Genomic DNA, 19,129 nt, shown 5'->3' on the forward strand with positions numbered 1-19,129 from the left:
TTTCTATATCTCTCCCTTATAGAAATGCTCCACTCAAATGTCATGATTATCCTACTCCTGGGCATTTTTTTACATTATTGCTCAACTTTGAGTATCTTATAGAGCATATTGTTTTGCAAACACAATATTTTAATTTGTCACTGAAATTTTTCATACACCTCCCTGTGTAGAAATTTAGGCTGACTAAATTATTCGTTTGTATAGTCCCAGAGATTTCCTGAAATAAAAAATAGTCATGTATATTATTTCTATTCAATCAATTTCCCTTATTTATTTGTCCTCGTTTCTTTCTTTTCTGGAATGGCTCTATTAACATCAGTATCCATCTAGATTATCTTCAAGTTGTCCTAGTAAATATTTGGTAGTATCTAATTCTAACAGGCATAAAATGGTATTGCCTTTCAATTTTCATTTTCACAATAAAAAAGTTTTTACTACTGTAAAATAAAAACTTTGCTTCTGGTGTATATGGTATCCATGTTAACATGAATGACTTCATCAATGATTTTGTTTTTCTTTTCTTATATTTTTTTGTTTTGTTTTGGGCCATATCCCATGATAATCAGGATTACTCCTGGCTCTGCTCTAAGAAATCACTCCTGGGGATCAAAGCCAGGTCAGCTGCATGCAAGAGCCCTACTCATTGTACTATCACTGTGGCCCCTGACTCAATTTTTTTCTTCTTGTTAAACAGTCTTTTCTACTTCTGATTAGACTAATCTAACATCCTGAAGACATATACAAATAAGTAAATATAATGACCATTTGTTAGAAATCATTCAAGAAATCAGTTATACATGTCAACGATTTAAACAATTCTAAATTGTACTTAGCTTTACATAAAACATTTATGTTAAAGTGTAACAAGATGAAGAAACACAGATGTGGATGAGAAACATACAACAAAGATGCAAGTATTACATGACCAATTCTAATTAATATAAGTAAAATGAATTGGTTAATTAATTTCTCTTTCAAATAAAAATGTCTATATGTAATATATGTATCCATTCTAGAAAATGCATTCAGAAAAATATGTTGTTTATCTGTGAAGTTTCTAAAGATTCTGTCTTTTAACTTAATATTTGTTCAATGAATAAAAGCATCCACACATATCCAAATTTATTTCCAAATCTAAGAAGTCTACAAATTACAAAGATTAAATCCAGGTGACAAGCACAAGGTAGCTATTATTTGTGAATTTTATATTTTTCAGAATACACTTTTTATACTGGGTCCTTTTTATAGAAGAAAGTTGATGCAGATGTGACTCTTAAAATTACAATGGCTACATTAGTTGGTTAATAACTTTTCAGGAAATCAGTTCTGAAATTCTAACCATCACCATGTGCACAGCATAAATTACTATGAAATTTTTACTTATGATATGCTCTAAAATGTTTTTGTATCCCTTTTGTGAAAAATCCATAAAAATTTAAGCTGACATATAAATTCCAATCATTCAAAACAAAGTTAAAATTATTTACTTCAAAGGCAAATGACTAAAGAAACAGCAAAGGCTTACATTTTTTAACTTAAATATAAGTATAAATCAATCCAAACAACCATATTGCTTTCATCTACTGGCAAAATGCTTAAAGAATGTTTTCTCTATTTCAATTAATATCAACTCCCATAGACTACTCTGTTCCAAATCATCTAGATAACACAGGCCACTGAGTTGACATTCTGAAAATATTTGTTGGATGTAGTTAAATGTTTCATAAGAACCAGATGTCTTAACTAACTTACAGTAAGCCCAACTAAAAAAACATAGTGTGATTAAAGCTTAAGTTAGAAGAATTTAGACTATATTTAATTGCAAAGTATTTTGTGGGTACCTTCACTAATTCCAACATTAGAATTTCCTTTTAAAAGGAAATAAATATGTTCTATGTGTACATAGATTAAGAGAATTTAGGCTAGATAAACTTATTTTATTCCCAAAGACTATAAAGTTTATCAGTTTAAACCATCTTTATTAACTCTTCACAAAAGAATTTTATCTTGAATATTATCAGGTAAAACATTCATAAAATACTATAAGGTCCTATTTACCCTGACCTAGAGCATTTCATCAAAAGAAATATGCATCAAAAATACTGCTACATACACAGAAGATTCATTATCACTAATAATAGTTTTGACCACTCTCCAGGAAATCCATATTATCATTCAAGATGCTATCATTTTTCAAAAATGCATTACTAAAATGAGATACCTAACATTAAAAATTTAACTATATTAGAAGAAAATAAAGAATAAAAAAATGGCATATATGTGTGAAATGATTTAAAACATGAAACATAAAACACTTTATGCAAGGTACTATTTTGAACACTTTATTGAATAAAGGGTAGTTTCATGAATGTACCAAAGACCAACACATCTTTGAAAACACTTATAAAATGGAAAAATTAAAGCAATTTAGGAAGATCACCTACTCTGGAACTTTGCTCTCCAAGGATGGCCTGAGATTTATTTCTGCAACAAAAGTATTCCCTGGAGCTGGAGCAGTAGCACAGTGGCAGGGCTTTTGCTTTGCATCCGGCTGACCCAGAACAGACACAGTTGCGATTTCCGGCATCCCACATGGTAATACTAGCCACGAGTGATTTCTGAGAGCAGAGCCAGGAGTAACTCCTGAGTGCCACAAAGTGTGGCCCAACCTCCCCCACAAAATATGTTCCCTGAGAATTTGTGAGAAATGTAAAATCTCTGATTCCATTCCAGAACTCTTGAATAAGGATTTACATTATAAAAAATTGCTACTTATTTCTGTACATATTAATGTTGTATGAACAGCTATTTAAGAAAATAAGTTAGTTATATGTGGGCAAGCAAAACACAATACAGCAAATTTGGGGGGGAAACAAAAACAAACCCAAACATCAGAAGAGAAATTTAAAGAGAACTATAGAATGACTGAACTAATTTTGGAATTATTCCATTTTCTCACCTTTATATTTAGAGGAAAAAATGGGGGAAACGGTCAAAAAAAGTGGATGAATACAAATAGTTGGGATTTCTGAAGTGATGGATGCAAGTAACTTAATTCTGAAAGTCTGGAGGTGATCAGTAACATAACAATTGCAAAAAGTAGATTAGAGACGTTGGAATGCAGTGCGTTATTTTATCCTAGTCTCCTTGGATCAATTTTTATTTTATTTTTATTGGTTTTTATTTGTTTGTTTTAGCCATATCAGCATTGCTCAAGGATTATTCTCAGCTCTGTACTCGGGAATCACTCCTAGGGACCATATAAGACTCTGGAGATCAAAACTAGTCTTCACATACAAGGCAAATGTCCAACTTGCTATACAGTCATTGAAGCTTCAGATCAAAATTTGAGAGGCAATTGGTATGTCAAAGATTATGAAGTGATTAGTAAAGAGAATCCATGTGAGATCTATTATGGTTCCAGAAGATAGTCAAATGGCCTTGAACAGGCAAGCACTCTTGTGGTGATGGGTGGCTATGCTGAATACCTGACCTTGCCTGAATACCTGACCTCCTAGCACCTTAGCATCACTTCCAAATTTGTGCCAAGTATTTATTTTCCACATGTCTAAAATGACTGCTGATGATAAAAGCACTCTAGAGATGGGCTACCATATACCATTCTGCTGCAAAAGACTTCCTGGTGAAACAGAACAGTTTATTTGTTGACTGCAGACATCCACAGTGAGGGGTGAATATCCATAAATATCCATGAGAATCAACATAATTCTCATGTTGATCATAGCTCTGTTCATTTCTCCTACTGCTCTGGCTTCCTTTATCTCATGTGAGTGCTGTGAACTTCCTCATCTGTTTCACCAGGCAGTCCCTTCACTGTGGATGTCTGCAGACAACAACTAAGCTGCTCTAATTTCTTAAACTGGCACTCTGGGTGACAAATGACATATACAATAGAAATCAATAAGAATCTTCAAAACTGAACAAGGAGCCCCTCCACACACACCCCAAACAGATCTTACACAACTCTCACCTGAGCAGACACACTGAACAAAGAGCAGGCAGGAGAGAAAGACAGAGAACTAAAGTGAAATCCTAAACTCACTGCTGCTGTATGATAAAGTGAGACAGGAAATATTTAGAAAATAAAGTCCATGAAGTTTTGACTAACTTTATGAAAAGGCAAGAAACAGCTGTACCACAACTTAAAAAGAAAATAGGAAAGAGGAAATGGCCAAATAAACATGTGAGAGGTGATGGTTTAGATGCTTTAGAATTTCTGTACATAGAAAAATTAGAAGTCAACTTGCCCTTTCCCTCCTCAAACCAGGAGATGAAGAAAAACTGAGTCACGCAGGGAGAACAGACAATGCTCTGGTCAATATATTCTAATAATAAATTTATAAAAACATAATCTACTATGAATACAGTAAGGGGATCTCAAACATTAAACTCCTCGAGTTTCCAATAGCCAATTTTCCCAAAGATAACATTAAATATGTATAACGAAAATGACTTTTCAGAAAGATGAAAGACTAGAAAATTGTACTTGTAAAAATATTAGAAATATTTTATTGAAATAAAAACGTCACCATTAAAATGTAAAGTTCAATTTACTAAATTAGTCAGATTAGATTATTAATGAATAAAATCAATCGAAAGATTTGTAAGTAGTATAAAAGATAATAAAATGTACAGAAGCTTTAAGACACATAGAGGTTTAAATGAAAAGCCCAACCTAATCATAAGAAAAACTTGAATGAGAGAAAAAATAAACTCAAAATACTATTTCTTTAAGCAGTATATAGTGTGGATTACATAACAGCCTATCTGTATTTCTCTCTATACTTAAGTACAACTAAAAAAAAAAAAAAGGTCCAAAACTTACAAATAAAAAGTGGGACAGAAAGGCAATGCAAAGTTAAGATATTTGCCCTGCATCCTAATGACCTTGATTAGAATGCTAAGAACCACATATGGGACTCAGTACACCACCAAGTGTCACTTGAGAGCACAGAACCAGGGGTACCTGGGTGCTATTAAGAATGGACCAACACCTTCCACCCCGCAATAATCTTAAACAGTAAATTCAAGAGAATCTGTAAAGCAAGAAACTAAGAACTAGAAATCAGCACAATATTATAGAAAGCTATAAAGTTTAGATGAGAAAATGAGATGTCAAGACCAATTTAAGGAAGTCATAAATAGTTTTACTTGGATTTTATTACTTTTAATGTCAGACATGGCTTGGGAACTTTTGCAAACCATTCCAGTACACAGTTCTTTTTAACAAGAAAAGGTTTGAAGATAATGCAGCATATTAGAGTAAGTGGAAAGGTCCTAGAGGATAAAATGGAATAATGAGTAGGAGTAAACCCAGAATTCTTGAATTAGTCTTGAATTAGGTGAGAGCAAGTAGCAACTTTGGGAATAGTGTCGCCTTTTATATTTATTTCCTAATTTTTTTACGTTTATTTCCTAGCTTGGCTGCTGATTGTAGTGATGTACTGAGTTCGTAAAAATAAATGAATCCATTTAAAATGTACTGAAATATAAGAAACTCTTAAAGTAAGATTAATTTCAGAACTACATCTAGGCAGGTAGGTTTCAAATTTTAAAAGGGCAACTGTCTTCTAACTGCCATTTTATATTTATTTTAACATAAACTTACAGGTTCTATTCCTCTCAAATACCATAACAGTTTTCAAAAATAAGGCAGGGCCCAACAAACAAACACATGTAATACAGATATATTAAATAAATTACAGGGTGAAAACAACAAACTGTACCCTGTATCTTAGATTGAATGCACCCTTATGGCCCTATCAATGTTACTACCAAGAGATGTTGCTTCTTTCTTAAAATTAAAATCGTGGCAATTCTGGAGTTTTATTAGGAATCTGAGTCATCACTCTAAGGAGTTCCAGGATGGTTTTTAAATTTGTGGGAAATAATCACAAACTCCCTTGAGAAATAGCACATTTGTTTGTATCAAGTAACATAATGTTTCATAATTTACAATAAAAACATCTGTTTCATTTCCAAGGAAGGTAAAAGGAAAGTTTTCAGGAAATCATTTCATGTATTCTAAAAGTGGATGAAACTTACATTTAAGTCCTTTGGAAAGTTTTCTAGTACTTAAAGATATTTTCCATAAAAGTTTTAAAAATGCACAGATATTTATTGACATAGTGATCACAGTGAGGAGACTGAACAGAAACCCAAGATACACAAGAAAGCATTGGTGGGATCAGCAACAAGTAACTAGGATTGATTTTATACTTCTTGATGTCCTCTGTAAAAAAAAAATACATCCTCTGTAAAAAAAAAAAGGTCAATATAAAGATTTAATGGATATATATATATACTAGGCCTATAATATATATGTAAATATATATGTATATATATATGTATATGTATATAAATACACATATATATATATACCTCTTGTGCCACTGCTCTGGCCTATAAAATATTTTAATAATAAATTGCATTTTTAAGAACTTACAGTTACTCTGTTATTTTGAGGGGCCTCCCAGGAAGATGAAACTTGGGGCCACCACATACCCCGCTTGAAATCCAGTCTCCTGAGCCATCTCTCTGGCCCCTCTCAAAAATATTTAGTTGTTTCAGTTTACTTTGTGCCCTAGCTACAGGTATATATAAATTATCTAGACCATAAAGAAAAGAAAACTGTACCTAAAATATCTAGGATAAGTCGCCCATGGTCTCAGGAAAACATTTTATTGCCAGAATTCTAAGTTATCTACCATTTCTCACAGACACTTCCTTAAAAAAATTAGACTTGCATATTATGATTGTTTTAAGAATACACTGTGCACAATCTAACCCAGGAAGCCCTTTAAAAAAAAGTTTACCCTCACCAATGATGATTTTCCTAGGAATTGGAAAACCTTTCCATCTGACCTGTTGGCTTTATATTTTTTTAAGTGCCCATATCACCTGGGTCAGTTTTTCAACTACAACCTATGGATCAAAGTTCATTGTCTATGTGTGTGTGCGAGTGGGTGTGTGTTGACTACATCTATGTCTGTCTAATGTCCATCTGTATTGTATATAATGCCTCTCTATGTTGTATATAGTCCTTCCTCTACTATATTTAACCTTTCCTTTCCCTCTCCCTTGTTTAACACTTTACAAGCCCTTTCTCACCCCTAATTTGTTATTTTCCTTACTTAACCCTTTTAACCCTTGGCTCTTCACTCCTCAGGAACCAAAATATTCCCCCACCCCAAACCACTGCCAGCCAGCTCCCAAGCAAAAGCAAAGCCTCACAGCCCACCTTGCCTCTACCTGGGAAGAAACTGCTACCACTGCTGCTGCTGCTGATTTACTCTCGGAGACCCCTTTTCTTCCACCTCAGTTTGCTCTAGACTGTTAGTCACTATCAGATTTGGCTTCTGATATACCCTCAGATTGAGGATTTTTCCTGATCTGTGATTGCTATGAGGTGTTTTCAGACCCCACAAGATCAAGTCGCAGGCTGAAGCTGTGCTCCGGAATTTATCCCAACCCCAGACTCTTTCAAAAGACGTAAAGGGGATATGTATATTTCTTTTGTATATTTCTTTAGGTGTATTTCCTTAATAGATATCATCTTTACTGTGTATTTCCTTATAAAGATATAGTTTTCCTTGCCTTTTTTTGAATTTGTTTAGTAGGAAATTCTAGTAGATAAGTTTCTCTTGGGTTCTGAGTTCCTGTTAGAACAAGGTTATAAAGGATTGCTTAATTTGTTATTTTTACCCCCATAGCCACCAATAGTATCATTTGGCATTGTTCCTTTTTGCACAGGCACATTAATATGGGAAATCTTACAGATTGAAAAAAGTCTTATCTAATAGGGACAGGAACTTCTAAATTTTATATTCCAAGGGGCTTTCACCTTGAACATTTGTCATAATGACTTGATTTATGTTTCAGTAGATTGGACATTGGCTATTTACTCCTAAATGTTAGAGCCCATCTTGGTAACAGGCATGGTTTTTTGCACCAACAAGAATTGAACTTCTACTAGGGAAGGCCTTAATGCTGCCCTGGAACCAACTTGCTCCAGGGTGGTTCATATGAAACCCTAATTATTTGGAAACAGCAATAACTTTCTTTCAAGGTGGGTTTCCCTGCCTCTCCACCTAATAATGAGAGGAAACCAAAAGACAGGCCATGATACCCTGACTTCAACAAAAGATCTGTACAAAAACCAAGATCTCTAATTACTGAAGCCTGACTATGACAACTGTGAAGGAGGAGAACTTTTCCTGTGACCATGAAGGAAGACTTTGGGATTAGACAATTTAGTATGTAGTTGGTCTTATAGCAGGATAATTCATTGTTAGGGACACCCTGGTTTAAGCCAAAGGTTTTATCTATTTTCCCCTACCTTTTACTATACCTAATCAAAAAACTGCCACCCCTTTTATTTTTTTTTTTTTTTTGGTTTTTGGGCCACACCCGTTTGATGCTCAGGGGTTACTCCTGGCTATGTGCTCAGAAATCGCCCCTGGCTTGGGGGGACCATATGGGACGCCGGGGGATCGAACCGCGGTCCTTCCTTGGCTAGCGCTTGCAAGGCAGACACCTTACCTCCAGCGCCACCTACCCGGCCCCCCCTTTTATTAATTTAGATAAGGGATCCAGCCTTTTTCATAGAACATTGGAACAAAAATTACTTTGTTTTACCTCATATTTCTACATTTTTCTATAAAATTAAGGAGGAGGAGATAAAAAGAAAAGAAGGATGGGGACAAGGACCAAGTAGTCTCAGGTGCATTGGAGAAGATATAAAAGGCAGAACTAAATATTCAAGCCAAAATCAACAATAGTATCAAGAGACTGAATGTAAACTTACAATGGACCTTTTATAGTGGCAAGCCAAGGGGCAAAAGTTATACGATACATTTTTATAACATTGGTAGAGGGAGGCCAAAACTGATGGTGGAAATGGCTCTGATTCATTGTATGTCTGAAATCCAACTACGAAGGACTTTGTAAAATAAAATGGTTTCAATAAAATAAATTTAAAAAAAACACACACTAAAAATGAAATTAACCTTAAATGGTAAAATTCCTTACACCTAAAAAAAATAAGTAAATTAGATTACAACAGTAAAGTCTCTTCTAGGCTATCAGCTTCTATACAATCAAGCCTTATAGCCAATAAGAATATAAAAGTAATATCAGAAATACAAGAAGGAAATGAACTGATTTCAACACACTAATTCCTCAGAAGCTTGCTTCTCTGTCTGTCTACCTTCATGCCACAGAGCTAAAATGCCCTGCTCTGATGTAGTTTCCTATCATGACATTTCTTCCCTTAATGTCATAATGAGGAATTATTTTATGCATAAATTTTGTTTCCTTAAGACTATAAATGCTTCTAAAGATTGGGTAAACACAACTGAATCCCAAAAGCATAGACCATACTTAAAATGTCACCAATGGTCATTCTGATCTAGAGTGAGATGAAACAAAAAGAATGGATTGGTAAGCATCTGAGCACCCTATTAGAAACTTCCCAAACTCATATTCACAGCATTTTGAATAACAGACAATGCTGTAAGACTGAATTTAATTGCTCACTGTTGTCCATATGCATATTTGGAAAAAAAACAGTAAAGGAACCAGAATTATATAGAGATAATGGACACTGATATGAGGAAACAACCAGATGTGATCTCTTCAGTATATATGGCCCCAGAATCACTACAGGAGTAAACCCTTTATACCATGATAGGAATAAGTGCAGAAAACTACTAGATATGGCCCAACCCCACCACCCCCCAGAAGTCAAACCATCTGAGAACAATGCAACTCTCAGTTAAAAAGTATCCAGGACATGCAAATATATAAATAGTATTTCACTCCATCCTGAAATTAACAAAAATCACAATACTTTTCTGAACATGCAACAAGAATTTGGCATGTTAATTTTGTTTTTAAGAATGGGGCCGGGCGGTGGCGCAAAGAGGTAAGGTGCCTGCCTTGCCTGCGCTAGCCTTGGACGGACCGCGGTTCGATCCCCCGGTGTCCCATATGGTCCCCCAAGCCAGGAGCGACTTCTGAGCGCATAGCCAGGAGTAACCCCTGAGCGTTACCGGGTGTGGCCCAAAAACCAAAAACCAAAAAAAAAAAAAAAAGAACTATATTAGAAGTAAAGTAGTAGGTTTTAGTTACTCTCTGGAACTAATGTAGTTTCTAGTTATTGTAGTTAAATATAATAGAAATAAAAGAGTCAAAATTCTAGAATTATTCAAGGCACGAAAAAAATGTACAATCGTTTGTCTCATTCTAGGACTGTAAAAATTAATATCCAAGAATCTAATTATCATTCATCTAATCAACACTTATGTAAAGGCTACTGTGTGCCACCCCTTGAGAAGAAAACAAGTCCAACAGGATTCATGGTCTGATGAGGCTAAGCCCTTAGAGACAAAACAGACGATAAAAAAAAGTAAATTCACAAGCTGGTTTCAAAATAGTGTTAATTAGGAAAGTAGAGGAAGGAAGACTAATTTAAACTGGACAAGCAGGAAAAACTCCATTGAGGAGAAGGCAAAGTAGAGTACCACTCGTCCACAAACACACAGTTTCTATTAAGAACCATAGGTTCAATATTAAGCACCAGGGACTGCTGGGGATTCTACTCTGACAAAACAGTCATACACATTCCAAAGAAATAACCATAAAATCACAGTCATGCATCACTGTGAAAAGTTGCATATGGAATACCTAAGTGGCTATCTGGAGTTGCTCTGATTCTGAAATCAGAAAATGGCAGAGGCTCAAAGATTTCTAAGCTGATGCCCGACAGAAAAAAAAGTAAACAGGCTGCCTTGACATCATTATAAATATAATATTGATGGCTCTCCTAGGAGGCCTAAAAGAATTTGAGGAACATGGCTGAAGAAACATAAGCTCTTAGAAAATAGTTAAATTGGATTTTCTACTGAAATAAAGCAGGACTATATATATATATATATATATATATATATATATATATATATATATATGAATGAGTTACTGAATGGAAAGCAAGAACAAACACACTTCCTTAGAAAACAAAGGAAATCAAAGGAAAAGTGATCCCTGTCCTAGCATGACAGAAAGATTAAGCAAATTATTTTCTGTAGTTATGTTGAAAAAGAGTACTTGCAATTTAAGAGCTTGGTTATCGAAAGAGGAGATTCCAAGCAAATTATTTAATTTGAACATTTCTTCTTTACCTTTAATAATGAAAAGGGAGACACAGAATATAAAAAAAAGTTCAAAATGAAAGAATGCAGTCAGAATATCATAATTCTGCAGAAAAGACAGAGGCTAGTACAATTGCTAAACAACAAGCAAATGCTACCTTCCATTACAAAAGAAGGATGACTAAAGGGTGGAGAATAGCAGGCAGAAGAGGAGCCCAGATTATTCCCATGAGCAGACTATTTAATGTATCTCAATGTGCCAAGTTCTAATGACTCCTTTATTCTTTTCATTTTTTTTCTTTTGAACGGAAATGTCTGTAATTGATTTCCTGTACCTCTCCTACCATTGCATTCTAGGAGCACACATTATTTTTTTGTCACTTAGTTCACAATAAAGAATTCTGGCCCAATATTTTACCCATAAAAATCAAATTATATTATGATTATAGAAGAGATTAGCTGTCCAATTGATGCTGTAATGATTGAGTCTTTTAGAGATGTTGGTGCAAGTTAAGGGTATTTTTCATGATAAATATGAATTCTGATAATTAGAGGATAAACTCAATAGTAGTAAGACAAAGTTAATAGGCAAAATCACCCAGGCCTGCCAAAATCTGGAACCACTGACAAGTTAAATCCTACATGGTAAAGGAATCCTAAGGCTCTTGAAATGTAGCCTTTACTCATTATGATTTGAGCAAGTCTAGTGCAATCATAAGGGTCAGTGTCAGTGAAAAAGGAGAGTGATGCTATTGATGAATTCATTCTCCCTTGCTAGCTTGAAAGGTGAAGAAAGGTGCGCTGGGGCAACAGCAGGTAGACATGGAAGAAAAGTAGAAAAAGTCTAGACTGGCTTTTCCTTGAACATCCATCAAGGAGGAATGATAGATAACATTTTTATTTTTGCCTGTAGAAAACTATTTGTGGCCTAATACATCTAGAAAAGAAACTAATACATTATGCACAGCTTTAAAGTACTACGTTTATGATAATCAGTATGCGTTTTAAAACTACTTTGCTAGAGAAATTACAAAAGAGGATCAGGTTTTGCCTTCCACATTAACCCCACTTTGATCCCTAGCACTATATATGGTACCCCAGGATCTCCACAAATGATCCCTGTGCACAGAGCCAGGAATAAGCCCACATCATTGCCAGGTTTAGCCCCAAAATACCCCAGCTTATGCCTCCCCCAAAAACTATGTTAACACTTTTTCTTAAGAATTTTTAATTATATTTAATAATTTCTGACAGAAAATAACCTATGAACTACAAGATTAGGTATGTACTTTAGGTTTTGTTAATTAATAAATGTTAACTGAATGACCATAAAATACCCAATTACAGAGTTGTTCATGATTGAGTTTCAGTCAAACAATGTTCCAGTTTCCATCTCTTCAACAAAGCACATTTCCACCTTCAATGCTAATATGGCTCAAATGCCATCTGGGATTTTAGCTCACCAATGTCACGCTGGGAAGCCACACATTGAGTAACTGCATGCCAGAACATGTGAACAATAAATATGTGACCTACAAATGTGGCAAATGCATTCATGTTCTTTCTTATCTGGCATCCTAATTTTCTAGGCAGAAAAATATATAACAAAGCAAGTAATAGATATGTAAAATTATTCATTTCTGTTCAAAAATTATTTGGGGGGGTTTTGGGCCATACCCAGTGGCTCTCAGGGGTTTGTCCTGGCTCTTCACTCAGCAATCTCCCCCAACAGGCTTACTGGAACTGAACTCAGGTAAGCAGCGTGCAAGGCAAATGCCCTACCTGCTGTGCTATCACTCTGGCCCCTCTGTTCAAAAAACTACAGCTTTTATATTTCAGATTTAAAATGGCATTTTTCATCAATGCTATCATTGACTTATCAATGATACCAATGACTTATCATCGAAACACTAAAGAAGATTTATGCTCTTTATTGCTTAAAATGAAACTAAAGATGAACTGTTCCTACAAAAAAAGTTTTAAGTACAGCACAACTGCAATATAACAGACTCTTCTCCAATAAACTCTTCTCCAATAAAACTGTTTATTGGTAATATCTAATTACCTATTGATAAAAAAAGACTGAAATTTTCATATATGTATAGAAAGAATTCTTGAACCAAATAATTTGCTTTCAGATATTTTGCTTAGTACTTTGGTCATCACATACTTTCACTGCTCCTTTTTGTTTCCATTGTTTGGCTGGGTACCTATTTTTATCTGAAAATGTCAAAGCAGATGGCTTATAGTCCATATAAACACAAATCCTACAAATAAATATTAACATAAATATAAACTAATTGTGTAAATGGTTGTGAGGGATACAAGGACAATTGACAAGATCCTCCCCTTAGTGTGTTCACACTAGCTGCAGGGCAAGCAAAAAGGGCATAAAGATAAACACCACTAGAAACCAGGGAGCAAATATGCTTTACCATATGCCAACTGCTCCTGTTTGAAGAGGGAAGGTGCCCAGAGAAGAGTACAGGGATAAAGGGAGGTCAGTTTTTGAGGAAAGTTTTTATGTACCAGGCAATAATGATACCAAACAAGCTTTCTGAGCAGAGTTAACATGAAAACAATGTTAGGAAAGAAGAATAAAGGCAAAGACCAGAAGCAGAAAAGCCTTCTGGAATTAGGCTGCCAGAAGCAGAAGATAACTGAACTACAAATGGAAGGGAGAAACACAGAAGATACAGAAAAATCAGCACTTTCTGCACATAATTTAATACCATCCATGACTTCTTTTAAAGTAACTGTTAGTAACAAGACAGATGAGCCAGAGAGAAACATAAAATTCATGTTGAAATACCAGATCCACTTATTCATAGAAACAGGCTTTCTGACTTCTAAGAGCCTGAGCCAATTCTAAAGAAACAGCTAAAGCAATGCAAAAATCAAGTCCTACATTGCCAGAATTTCTCAACTAGGGAAGTCAGAGGGCAAGATTAAAGGGAGCAAAAGATTGATGATGTAGATTTTCAAATAGCTGTTTGCTTGTGGCAATGGAAAAATACTCACCAAGCAGAAGAGAATAATTCCTCTCCTCATTTTCATACACCTATTCAAATCAAATATACAATATTCAAATCACTCTAAAGAAGAAGATAAAGGAGATGAAGTTTTGCTTGTGGAGAGAAGCAGAGGAAGAAAAATGTGCTGGAGTGAAGTAGATTAAAAGTCAAGCCATTAAAGTGAAAATTCCCGTTTTACCAAAACCATAAGTAAAATAAGGAGTTCCTTCTATTGTTGAATGTTGTAAGAAAAACAATACTTAACAAACACCCAGACCAGAGTGGGGAGATGGCAGATGAGCAAATGTCAGTGCAGATGTCAGGGTAGTATATCCACAGACATTAACACTGAACTGAACATAGTTTGCAGTCCTCCCCACCTCCTAAGCATGGGGAGCCCATCTCAACACTCCAAACTATGTATGTGCCTATATGTACACATGCAGTCACTCTGGAAAAACTCCTAAAGATACTATGGTAAAAGATATAATGGTAAAATAATGAACCTAATCAATGCTACAATAAAAGACTTTCCCTTGGGACAATTAGTCACATGTAGCAGAAAACTTTCATGACTAAAATGAGCTTCCCAATGAGGTATTAGGATGACACTGAAACTTTAAAAACCAAGTTCTGAAAACGATACTGAAATCTAAAAAGACACACATGCTTATGGGGTGCAACAGTATAAATTGTTTAATATGGTATCTCAAAAGTACTTTAGAGATTTTTTTTCTCAAGTTAAAAAAAAAATACTTGATGAGAAAAATAACTGAAAAGCAAGAAAACCAAAGGTAAATGTAAGTATCTCTGCTCAAGTTACTAAGAAACCATTTTCTATTTTTCCCTTGATTCAATTGCTGTGCTAAATGGAATAATTTAATTGAGTTGCTTATGTATACATATATTACATGATATTAAATATTTAAAAAAAAGAATGGTCAAGACCTCACTGTAGAATCAAATGAGGCTAAAGAAATTAATTCAAATATTCCCAAGATTACTATCACTAAAATAATTAAATTAGTAGTTTATTTATAGGAACTGGGATGGAAAGTTTGAGTAGTGTAGGGGTATAACAGATAAGGAGGATGAGGTGGGGTAATAAGACAGAGTTCAACAGAGACCTAGAGAAACTGGGTGGGGGACAGCAGGAAAGGAAAAAAAAATAAACAGAAAGGAGTAAGGCATTAATTCATTACCTAAAGATGTTGCCAAGAACAGTTTTGAAATCTGACTAATGTTAAGTGGTATGGAGCCCTGACTCCATCACTTCTGAAAAGCAAGGCTCCTACATCTTTCTCAGAGCTTTCATTCTTGTTAGTAGGAGAGGTGCAATTTTGCCTTCTCTCTTTCACACTCAACTTTAATTTTCATTTCTAAGATTTTGCCAGGTTAATCTTTGCCTCAGGACGTATCAGGGGCCATCTGGAGAATATTTCAATGGTCCGTTGGTGACTGCTACTGGCATCCAATGAGAAGAGGTTAAAGATGCTGCTAAATACCCCGTAATGTAAAAGACGCCTTCATAACAAAGAAATAGAAGACCGAAATGCCAACAGGTCTAAGGCTGAGAAATACTGATCTATTCTAACATGAACAAAAACAGCCAACTCCTTGGATCTTCCTTCTAGTTTATCTCTAAGTGAGATCTAATTAAAGCATAAGACAGCATCACAGAACTCGGTTTTCAGTTGCTTTAAATATGGTGGCTGGCTGCCTCAAACTAAGAGTCACAGCAGGAGTGCGAAAACTGCAGAAAAAGAATTTTTAACTCTCCCTTTGTTTCATTTTTGTCTCCAGCATATTCAAGTCATAAAGGAAGCAACTACTGAAGGTGTACTACTTGTATACTCGACATAAGCTAAAGATACACTGACCTCTCACAATGCAATTAATGCTCATTAATGATAAAACTAATAGGCAAACAGTTTTAAGGGAAAGAAATTTATGTTCGGGGGCGAAGAATGCCACCCAGGTCTTTAAAATTCAAAGTTATTTCACAGTTTGCTTGCAAAAATGACTCACATCATTATTACTTTTAGTCATGCCAAGTTTGCTGCTCTTAAGCCTACTAGTAATGGAGAAGAGGGGGGTGAAAAAAATTTTTTTGTCCTGCAGTCATTAAACCAATGAAACAGAAGCTTATTGAACACAGGTGCGTGCAATATTTCTCCTTTTCTGATAAAAAGAAATATAAAAGCAATCGCTGGTAACGCAAAGGTAGATTCTGATCCATCTTGCATCTTACCTTTAAATACCTACAGAGCCTGTGGTGTGTATTTAGCAATATTGGGGGCAGGGAAGGGAGGCAACTAGCAAACAAAAGAAAAACTCGAACTCATAAATCTACAAATCTTACGGGATGAATATTTTCCTAAACCTCCTAGCGTATCCGTTAAAAATCAGGGTTTACTCCTACGTTCTCTGCCTTCAAATTAACTGGAAAAGACAGTCACAGGGCGTTTCACCAAGAGAACAATACTCTGGACAAATCAACGCTGGCGTCTCCCGGGCATATCTCATTCATCAGAAACCCCGGCATCAGTGACAGAATCTGGCCCGCCTGACCCTCACACACCTTTGCCAGGGGCTGAGTCTCAGCCTCACCTACTGCGAGAGCCAGGGTCGCCAAACTCGGGTGTTTTTTCGCACGTCTCCAGCGGAATAAAAATACCAGCTGGGACTGAACAAGGCAAAATCGCATCGATCTCAGTGAGTCGCCATAGGAAGTTGGCAGGGAAAGGGGACCACTGCGATCACCGGTAAGCCCCCACATGGAGATGCAAGCACCCATTTCAGGATTCCACAAAGCGCCAGTGGCACTCGACGTGGACACACCAAAACCGCGAAGCTAGATACCCCGAAGGGAAGCTGGAGATGTTTGGGGGCGCTGAGTGCCTGCAATTTGAACCAGGCTGCGCTCCATTCAATGAAAAGGAGGCGAGACCCTGGACTCCCCGAGAAGACCGTGCCTAGACTAGGCAGGCGTAAGTCAAGTCCAACTCCTGCCCCATCGACTGAGTCCTCCTGGAGCCGCCTGGAAGTGGGGGGACAGGCAGGGGAACCTCCTTCGGAGAGGAGCACCCTCCTCGGGCTCTAGCACCGCGCCCGCCACGCGCTCCCTCTCCCCGAAATCTCTTGCCTGGGAGGGTGCAACGAGGCGCGCGCCTCGGGCGTCTGGCTAGCGCGGATCTCTCTCCCCGGCTGGCCGACGGCCCCGGGCGCTCGCAGAGACCCCGAGACCCCACCGCGCCCCGGGCACCCCCGCACGCAGGACGCCCCGGCCGGCCGGCCACAGCCTTACCGAGCAGCAGCAGCTTGACCTCGCGCGCCGCCTTCTCGCCATCCTCGCGCAGATTGCGGTCGATCATCTTACTCCGCTCCACCGCCGCCTTGTCCTCGGCGCTAAGCGTGCAGCCCATGGTGCCGAGACACAGCGAGAGCCGGGCCGCCGCTCCCTGCACGTCCTGAGCGCGGGTTCGACACACACACACTCACACACAGACACGCACGCACACACAGGTGATCGCCGTTCACCCAGAGACTCCGCAGCGGGCCAGACCGCCCCACCCGAGACCCAAGCGACAGCAGCAGCCGGCTGCGAGGATCCCCGCGCGCCTCCGGACTGCGCGGCTGGCTGCCCACTCGAGACACCGCGTCGGCCGCCCCGCAGCCTCCTCCAGCCGCCCCGCGGAGCCCGGTGTCCGCGCGCCGCCGCCGCCGCCGCCCCGCCCCGGCCCGCCCCGCGACCACTCCCCGAGCGCGCGGCCGCGCACGTGCCCCGGACAGCGCCCCCCACGGGCGGGAACGCGCGCACCCGCGTGTCCGCCCACCCGGCCGCCGCCGCCGCGCCGCCAGCCGGGCACACTTGGCCCGCACTGCGCTGGGCCCAGCTAGAGCGCGCAGGCACCGTGGTCCCTCGGGTCTCTCCCTTCGTGCGCTCCGGCCGCCCCAGGGCTAGAAGATCTTGCCCGTCCACTCTCTCCGGCGGATCTGTGCCCACCTGGCCCTTCGTGAAGGGGTGGATGGCTGCCAAAGTTGGAAGCCGGGAAGAAATTTTAAAAAATCTTTTTTATAAAAAGCCAGTCCCGAGCATTTGAGCATGCCCAGCTCCAGCAGCGACGCAAAGGTTTTTTCCAAATACAAACCCCTCCTGTTGGCTGGTATTAAGGATTGCGGGAAACCGAGGCAGCTATGACGGGAAGAGTCTTGGTGTGGCCGGAATTGGAAACAATCTGAAACTGAAAAGTCCGGGGGATTGGGGTGAGAATGGTGTAAGATTAGTGTAAGAGATTGGGGAGATTGGGGAGAGAGCTCAACTCCCTTTCATTTCTTCTGTGTTTTATTTTCTTCCCTTTTCCTTCTTTCTCTCATTTATTCTTGCCTTTGCTTTTCAGAATCAGAGAATTCTCCCACCCACCCCCGACAAAAATGTGAGACCAGGTATCAGGTATTGTTATCTTAAAATGGCAAGAACAATAAAACATACTCTCACAAGCATTTCTATCCTACAAGGTAACAGACATCTGGGATTGCATGAAAGCAACTTGGAAGTCATGCTTAGGACCATGTTAGTAAATCATAAACCACTGGCATATTGTTCTTTTCTGTTTTTCTTTTTCAGGCCTTCTCCACCCATCAAATGGGATGTAGGGAGTGATCTAAATTTTAGTTCCAATCGGCTACCAGAGTGATAGCACAGAGGTAGGGGGTTTGCCTTGCAAGCAGCCCTAAGGACAGACCTCAGTTCAAACCCCCCAGTGTCCCATATGGTCCCCTGAGCCTGCCAGGAGCGATTTCTGAGCTCATGGCCAGAAGTAACCCCTGAGTGTCACAGGATGTGGCCCAAAAAGCAAAAAGAAAAAAAAAAAGGAAAGAAAAAAAAAGTTCCAATCTATCAGCTTGTATAATTCTAAGTTACTTTAATAAAGCTTATCCACC

At 38.1% G+C, this 19,129-nt stretch overlaps 1 protein-coding gene across 1 annotated transcript in view; it reads right to left on the bottom strand.

Moving 5' to 3' along the window:
* Positions 1-17,853, bottom strand: part of GNAI1 (G protein subunit alpha i1) — a 90,847-nt gene extending 72,994 nt beyond the window's left edge. Inside the window, exon 1 of the mRNA XM_049783903.1 lies at positions 17,493-17,853. Coding sequence (XP_049639860.1) covers positions 17,493-17,610 — 118 coding nt within the window. The 5' untranslated portion in view covers positions 17,611-17,853. The remainder of the gene's footprint in view (positions 1-17,492) is intronic.
* Positions 17,854-19,129: the final 1,276 nt, after the last annotated feature.

The sequence above is a fragment of the Suncus etruscus genome, chromosome 1 (assembly GCF_024139225.1).
Source record: "Suncus etruscus isolate mSunEtr1 chromosome 1, mSunEtr1.pri.cur, whole genome shotgun sequence".
Lineage (NCBI taxonomy): Eukaryota > Metazoa > Chordata > Mammalia > Eulipotyphla > Soricidae > Suncus > Suncus etruscus.